We start from the raw sequence: 8,960 nt of genomic DNA, 5'->3' as shown, positions 1-8,960 counted from the left end.
GAGGCAGCACCATTGAATCATAGGCTCAGTTCAGTTCTTCCAGTTTCAGTCTCAACTGAATTATTATTTATGGCAGAGGTATGTATAATAGGCACTTTTAAAAATGCATGTTCACCTGAGCAGATAATGACCAATGAGTTGGATATCTTGAATTGTGACAGACCCTGACATGTGACTTTAGGAACCACACAAATAGCTGTCAACAGGAAGTTCACAGTAGAGTTTTTTTAAAACTACACTAAAGGACCCTAATATTCTCCTGGCCTGCAGGAAGGAATGTATCATTGAGGAAACTCCACGGGCCTACACTCAAGGAGACCCAAGGTGATATCTTCTCCAGCCAGGGGAAACGGGCACAGCTTTCCATCTGCACAGATGTCCGGTGATCCAAATGGATTTTAGACACCTGTATAAAGGGACAACCCCTGCAAGTTACTCTCTGGGCCTTCTCCTGGTAGCATGGCTTACACAATGTTAGTTTGGAGTGGGATAATGCAGTGTGGAGTCATCCTCCACTGCTCCCTCTGCATCCTACCCAAATTCTGCAACCCCTATGCACATTTGCTTTGTGAGATGGGCCTGGGTGGTGAACTCAGGGAAGCAAGTGCTGGAGGAGGAAGAAGGACTGGTGCCTCTTTCCTTATGCGACCATCATTTCCTCCGTGCAAAATAGCTATTGCCCTACAGAAACTGAACTACAATGAGCATGCAGTATGTACACAAGGATCTTTTTTGTATACAGATACTGCCTATGCATAGAGTCGCTACTAGTGGATGCCTTGGCCAATACACATTTTAAGAGATACCTGAAGGAGTTAAGCCATAATATAATCTCAAAAACATTAGTATTTTAATACACTTGGTTTTAGGACTCTGAACCACAATCGAGGTACAATCCAGAAAATCTGAATGAAATTCCCTAATCTTCAAATATCTGTAAGTGTAATATTGAGGTGTCATATCTATATGACATGACATATCTATATAGATATGACACCTCAATACTACACTTACAGATATTTGAAGATTAGGGAATTTCATTCAGATTTTCTGGATTGTACCTCGATTGTGGTTCAGAGTCCTAAAACCAACTCAAAAAAGTTTGAAAAACCTATAATTATACAAATCAGAAACCGAAAATCCAAGTTTGCTCATCAGCTCTCTTGACTAGCTAAACACTAGCAATAATTTCTTCTCATTTGAAAAAATCTCTTTTTTAAAGAAAAATTACAATGAATCTGAATGTTCTATACAATTTGCCTGATGCTGTAGCTTTTCCTGTTCTTCTTACAGTAAACATTACAATTTGGCAAGATGACCCCTAGTTATCTCATGGTCCTTTCTCTTGCTTTATTTCAGATTTCAATGGGACTCTAAACAGGTGTGAGGTCTCCGTGCTGGATCACAGCCTTCATAATGGAAGCATAATCAATCAAAACCCAGAAAACTATTTGTTCACCTTCGTAATGTAACAGCAAAACTTATTTAAGCTGAAGTGGTGTTGGGGTGTGGGTGAGAGAATGGGGAAAGATTCATGGCCATACCAAAGAAACCCACACCTCAGTTTTCAGCATAGAGGGGATTCTGATGGATATCTAAGCCCCTGGGAACAGTGGGGTTAGTAGCATAAGTTTATAGGATTTTGCAAACTCTGCAGAGTTTGCTTGAGGAAGGAGGATGTGCAGGGTTTGGGAGTAATTCAACCCTTGCAGAGCCATATCAGTTCAACTCAGGCCCCAGAATGAGACAGTCACTTCCTGCCCCTCTGGCTCCAAGGAGAAAGCCCAGAAACCTTTTACCTGAGAGGTCTTTAGGGGGCTCAGGAGCACCCATTCCCTTCCCCCAGTAGCATAGGGGAAAGGTTTATTTCTGCTCTTTATTTCAATGATGGTTCTTACCATTAAGCAAACTGTTTTACTGAGCTGTTAAAATGCAATATTGGAAGCTAGCACTGGATGGTATGTTTTGTTTTTGTAAGGGTTGTTTAGGGAAACGACCTGAGAGAACAGGAAAGTCAAACAATAAGCTGATGAAAGAGGGTACCTATACCCTGGGTATAGAAATCTGCATCTAACTCCTGCTAAAGCCAGGAACCAGAATTCTCCATCTCACCCCACAGTGCACAGATGCCAGTGATAAGTACTAGAGATAGCATTAACAGAACAAATTTATCATAGTAGGTGCCAAGTAATATGGAAGTAATAGAACTACCATAATTACTGCAATACAGAACAATGAAGGCATGATAATGTGTTAATAGACCATCTATTTGCATCAGGATCGTGTGGGTTTTTTTCTTTTAACACATTAGGAATTGAATTCTTGTAGCTTAAAGAAAGGGTCCAAGTAAAAGGATGATGAACATAGGAACGCCATACCGGGTCAGACCAAAGGTCCATCTCGCCCAGTATCCTGTCTTCCAACAGTGGCCAATGCCAGGTGCTTCAGAGGGAATGAACAGAACAGGTAATCATCAAGTGATCCATTCCCTCTCACCCATTCCCTTCTTCTGGCCAGCAGAGATGTAAAGCTCACTAACTTTTTGTAGCAGCAAAGAGTCTTGTGGCGCCTTATAGACTAACAGACATTTTGGAGCATGAGCTTTTGTAGGTGAACACCCACTTCGTCGGATGTATCTTGTGGCACCTTAGTCTATAAGGTGCCACAAGACTGCTGCTTTTACAGATCCAGACTAACACGGCTACCGCTCTGATACTTAACTTTTTGTAGTTCAACAGACAGCATATCAAAGTGGATAGTTTTCTCTCTCTTTGTTTCTATTTTAATTTGACAAACTGGTATGAATAGGTTAGTTTCAAATCTACTGAAATTCAGAAGGATTCATATGAGTTTTCTTTTTATTTACCTACCGAATAACTGATATAGTTAAAGAGTAGTTCTAACCAGGAAAACTTACTAATCATGGCAATGAAGGGTTCATGTTTATTGGCTCAGTAGTCTCCTGACCATGTTTATTCCATTCATATTAAAAAAATAATTTAACTTGCTGGGAAGATTTTCCACATGGACGTTAACTGGCCAATCTGTTGTTGATGTGTCACCAGAACAGAATTTCGCTCTCACACTCAAAGCACTGCTGTGCTATTATAGCTAGCTGGAGTAAAGAAGTAGAAAAATATTCCCCCCTCCCCGAAAGTGTACAACTCTAAATACCCAAGAAGCTGACATATTGAATAAAGTGATGCCATTGTACATAGTTCCTTTCCTGGCCATATCCCAGCTTTAAAGTATTAGGATATTAGCAGTGAAAATTTGAGGTTGAAGTCTGAGGGAAACCTCTAAATGTGGGTAAAAATGTTGAGGACAAAAATAATGCTCAGCACTCACTTTTAAGGTTAAAGACACTGAGCAATGTTTCCCTGTATTTGTTAAGAATCTCCTTTGTTGGTGTGGCACAAATTGTGATTTTTCTTTAACAAAGAATGGACCCTGCATAATATCCCTGTACGGACTGGGCAGTTTGCACTCAGTTACCGCTTGCAAAACAAATCCCTCAGGATTTCCATTAGGATAGTTTAAACTACACATGCAGCATTCACATTTAGCTGATAATTGGGTCTGTTCTGAATTACACAACTGTTTAGCATCTGTAGAAATTTGAATTTAAAAGACAGATTATATATTAACAGCATTTCCTTTTACAATATTTAGCATCTCTGAATATTTCAGATGTGTGTCCTAGCGCTTCATATGATCAATTGTACTTAAAAGGTGCCTTTCAGTTTACATAAATATTTCTATTGCCATTGGTACATTTCTTTATCATTCCATATTTGTAATAACTTAATATATTGAGTAATTTAATATATTTAGAAACCTTTGAGCAGATACATTGCCCAACTCCCTCTCCAGTCAAACGCTTACTCGTTTTCTACTACTCAACTAGTACTTTAGGTGCATTTGTGGAGAAAGTTATCTGGAGACAGGTATCAAGACTTGTGTGCAGTATAAAAGGATAGTTTGAATTTGAATCATCATCATCACCACCACTGTAAATGGCATCAGTAATGAAAAGTATAAAAACAAACACATTTCTTTTTGTTACAAGGTATCTGATATTCCACAGGAGGAAAAGATACACTTTGCACTATGTTTGGTTTTGCTCTTATTGCCAATAAAATCAGATTGTCAGTTATTCTACAACTTTATTTATTCCAGTTTATGTAACATTACCCATATTTTCCCCACCCTTCTGCATCAGTGCTGCAGCACTGTCTTTGAATAGATTTGTCCCTTGGAGCTCCATTTTTGTTCAGATAGTTAAAAAAAGGTTTAAAAAAAGAGGAAGTCTTCAGATCTATGGTTTCCTCTGACAAGAGGTAACTAACCAGCATGTTAAGACACGTGATGATAGACTTACTTCTCCATCACAAAGTGACTGATGTATTTGTAACAGAATAGCGCTTGTGAATTCTCACACTGAGAATTCTCGGGTTGGACAGCAGAGAGGTGCTACAAGAGTCCATAGGTAAAGTAGGACACACACCCAACATGACACCATCTTAATCCAGAAGGTGGACCAGGTTCCACTGAAGAACTTTTCAATCTCAGCACCTTCATAACTGTTAAAGAGATGAAGGGAAAAGGTGACAAGAAATGCAGTAAGCCGTTACACTCATCGTTCCTATTTTAGATTTGTTTCCCCTCTACTCATTTTGAGACAATTACTGACCTCAAGCAACCTAATTTTGAACCTGGGAACAGGTGAACAGCTCTTTGTAAACTGGGAGCCTGTTCAGGTAACAGCCAGGACAGACCCGCATATTCTCTCCCTCTCTCAACCAGGAGGCAAGATGCAACTGCTCCAGTTTTGGGTATTTCAAGTGTACTCCCACACTGAGAGCCGTCCGGTAACACTACATGAATGTTAAGATTTTTTTTCCACCTTGAAGTTTACTTACTGGAACCAGTGAGTTACTGTCATCATCACATAGAGAGAAGCCAAGAAGAAAACGAAGTGGAAGTAGGCATAGCTGTATACCGTGCCTCTCTTTTCATCATAAATTACAGTCTGACCGCCGCTTTCTTCAACATGCTCTTCGGTGTCAGCTGTATGAAACAGGGAACAAGAAGTTATTTTACACTAAAATGGAAACAGTGGTAGAGTTCACATCCTAGAGATCTAATTAAAATGAACAATTTTAGGCCCAGTTCAGTTCAATATCCTTATCTAGCAGATAACTTAAGCATGCTCTTGACTTCAGGCACATCCTTAAGTCGCATTGAAGTGAATGGAATTTAAGCATATGTTTAAGTGCTGTCATGAATTCAGGTGTTTAACTTAATCACAGGATCCTGAGCTTCCTCACTTTATATTGGTCTCAGTTCATGGAGTACTCCCTTGCTGAAACCAAAGTGAGAGTCCCAACACCACTGGGTCTTCTGACAGAGGGGGCAACAATTGGTACTCCATTTGTTGTTGTTCCTACACCCAGGCAGAGAGCAAAGGCTCAATACAGAAGAGCACAGAATGCTGAGCACACAAATCTGGCAGTGACAGCAGGACACACCCGTTCGAAAGTATGTTAAGAGCAGCTACTCCCCTTTCACACCTTTTTTTATTTCATATAATGCAAGAAGAGAGATTGACCACATAAGGATGGAATGGGAAAGTATTTATATATTTTGAAATAACAGAAAATTGTACAGATTTTAAAATATATAAAATTAAGTATTCTAGAGTAGTCTTAGTTTCTGAATATTTTTCAATGTATTTCATGCTGCTGAAGAAGTTTCAATTTCCACAGAATTTAGGACACATGCACCTCTGTATATACTGGGCCTTGTCTTAGTTATACTCTTGTGGTTTGGGCTAAATGGCACAAGCAATGCTAAGCAAAATGTATAAGAAATGCATAGTTACCATCTCCATCGGGTGCACAGCAAAAGCAGCAACGAGCTACCTACAAGGCAGACATAAAGTTAACAAAGAGGTTTCATGCAACAACAGAGAAATAGAACAGCAGATTAAGTCAGCCTATTGTGCCTACATTAGAAATACTAATTTATAAAAACACTGCTTTGTATATTTGCAACAGACAACACAGCCAAAGCCTCAATCAGGAATAACCAAGCAATTTACAGCAATAGAACTTTTGGAAGTTGGGCAGCTACACTGCAAGTCCTGGTGTTAATTAACCATTTATGGAGAAATATATTGCACATATCCATTTTACATAATCTAAGACCAATATTCAAATTACAAGAGGGTAGTGCAGCTACAGTGGAGTAATGCTGTGTACCATAGTTCCTTCTTCAGACCTAAGTCACAGGTGTTTTTTAAAGTAACATTTCTTTATAGAAATGAGGATGCAAGGAATATTAGATATCAGAGGGGTAGCCGTGTTAGTCTGGATCTGTGAAAGCAGCAAAGAGTCTTGCGGCACCTTATAGACTAACAGACATTTTGGAGCATGAGCTTTCGTGGGTGAATACCCACTTCCTCGGATGCATGTCATCCGACAAAGTGGGTATTCACCCACGAAAGCTCATGCTCCAAAATGTCTGTTAGTCTATAAGGCGCCGCAAGACTCTTTGCTGCTTTCACAGGAATATTAGAGATTCTGACTACATTCAGCAAGACTGATTATACAAATTTAAGCATCAAACTTAAATGGACATTTGCGAGGTTGAATTCAGCAATAGTAAACAAAGTTACTTTTATCTTCATACTATTTTATGTAAGCAAGGTTTTTTTTGTTTTGTTTTGTTTTTTGGTAGACAAGTCTCATTTCTCAGTCTAGAAGCTAATTCTTCACTGACACTTCTGAAATGCATTTGGGTATTGCCAGCGTGTTTTCCTATTTCCACTGCCTTCTAATATACAACATTGCACTTTTATTGTGTGTTTTCCCCGTATTTTTCCTTCTTCTGCACAATTCTACAGTACATGTATTAGTCCTGCATTTTCTATATTACATCTCCAACATCTGTTATTCTCTAATATGTTTCAGTTTCATTTGGAGGAGGGGGTGTTTGGTTTTGAAGTATACATGCCAAGAAATTATGTTGTACTTTAAGATTTGTGATCTTTATACTTCAGTTTAATAGATAAGGATTTTCACACTAGCTGTGTATGATTAAATACTCTCTGGATGCAAAAGATGACAAAAAAACTAGCACAGTTCCTGCTTAAGAGATTGGCTGACTAAGTTTATTCGGAGAATAAAGGCTCTTCCTATAGTTTGGTTTAACAGGGTTCTTTACTTTTTTAAGTTAAATTTGGACAAGAACTATTGCCTTTCGCTTCCATCATTATTTGGCTACATCAAGATCTTGAAGTTAATGCCAAGTTCCTTTAAAAAAAACAACCAGCCACTTTTTTTGGATACATGTGTCAGAAATTCAGGCCTTGCACATTATGTAATTAGCATAGTTGGCATGCATACAAATAGCCATTCAGAGCAATTAATTGTCTCTAGTTTAGGTACAGAAAGACTTTCTGTATAAATAGATGCAGCTGCAGAATTATGTTTACATTTCTTGTCAAAAGACAAAGGCCCTTTGTCACAGGGAAGACAATCAGAATGCAATTAATTGGTCATTGCTTTATAGTCACATGCAACAGTCCCCAAATGATTTAGCAATAACTACTGTTGAGTGCTCTAGTGAAGCAGTTCAACTTTCTCAGACAAATGGACCAGGGTTACCAGGCTAAGACTGGCGTACCAGCAGGTGCCTTCCGCTTTCCATTCAGCAATTTGCATTCTAACATACTACAATAAAGCTTGAACTGCTTCAACTCTCACACTGGCAAGACAAGACTGGGGTCTGAAGCAGCAGCCCAAGCACTATTCTGGATCAAAGTATGCACAACTGATTGGTAAGGAGGCAAAAAATGTGCATGGAATCCAGTAGAGAGGGTCAGCGTTAAGGTTGTGTGCGCGTGTGCCTGGAGTACCAGGCACACATGCTTGAAGTATAGTGATTTTGCAAAATGGAGTGTTAATATTTAATATTGAGCCATAAGCAATAGTTACTATTTTTCAAAGATTTATATGAGTACTACCTGCATGTTTGGGTATATAACAAAGTTAATTACTGTAGCATTTTTAAATACTTATCTTTGCAACCAAGGAAGTCTAGAAACACCACTTTTTAAAGGTGACAGTATGAATGCTTAGGTTCTGTACCAAGTTTCATGACATCCAGAAAGCTTTTACAATACATAGGATCAGCTCTAAGTTTCTGAGTCTTGATCTACAAAAAAAAGCTAAATTTGAAGTATTTAGCTTGACCCATTTAGATAGAGTGTACAAATTCTGAGTGAACATATTGAAAAATGCTGATTTTTTTAATGCTCAGAGTTAAGTGGGTTGAGTTAGTTTGCTCAAGTTTTCCCACAGAATTCACCTTTGGGGTAAGGCCAAACAGGGATATTTCTACCTCAGATGGAAGCTACAGCAACTAAAACAAGGGAACTAGAATGGAGTGGGAATTCAGTCTTCCATACTGGGAGCTGACAACATGTTAGACATTTGTGAAGTTAACAAATGCATGTATGCAATAGAATGGCTTACTTCTACCACATATAGCATGACAATTCAATGGTGACAGTACATTAATTATTATCTTTTTCACTGTAAAAATGCCAAGAAGAAAGCCACAGAAAGGGGGGAAGAGGGGGAACAAAACAAAGTGTTAGTGGTTTTGGGTGGGTAGAGATTAAGGAACCCTGTTGTGGTGCACTAATACTTTTGCTCATGTTTTACTACCTTTGACTTTTGAAAACTGCCCTGTTCTGCAATTAAAATATAGTGATCTCATCTTTGCCTATATTCCTAATAAATATTGACTTTTCTGCCTCTAACTGAGAGGAAGTGAGCTTCTGGGGAACAGTTAAATTCCAGTTTAATGCAAGCTGTATCATCACAGGATGTCTGCAGAATGCTAGGGAAAAAACTGCAAGGACAGCAGCATACCATTTAGGACACATTAGC

General features: G+C 38.7%; 1 protein-coding gene across 2 annotated transcripts in view; it reads right to left on the bottom strand.

Annotated features, from left to right (window-relative positions):
- Positions 1-4,146: 4,146 nt before the first annotated feature.
- SERINC5 (serine incorporator 5) overlaps positions 4,147-8,960 on the bottom strand; it is a 66,611-nt gene continuing 61,797 nt past the window's right edge. For both annotated transcript variants that reach the window (XM_039545397.1, XM_039545396.1), the window contains exons 10-12: positions 5,885-5,924; positions 4,923-5,070; positions 4,147-4,583 (exon numbers count right to left, since the gene is read on the bottom strand). In XM_039545397.1, coding sequence (XP_039401331.1) covers positions 4,436-4,583; positions 4,923-5,070; positions 5,885-5,924 — 336 coding nt within the window. In that variant the 3' untranslated portion in view covers positions 4,147-4,435. The remainder of the gene's footprint in view (positions 4,584-4,922; positions 5,071-5,884; positions 5,925-8,960) is intronic.

Source organism: Mauremys reevesii, linkage group 6 (assembly GCF_016161935.1).
Source record: "Mauremys reevesii isolate NIE-2019 linkage group 6, ASM1616193v1, whole genome shotgun sequence".
Taxonomy (NCBI): Eukaryota; Metazoa; Chordata; order Testudines; family Geoemydidae; genus Mauremys; species Mauremys reevesii.
The sequence above is the reverse complement of the archived record's forward strand: the minus strand, read 5'-3'. Positions and strand labels throughout refer to the sequence as shown.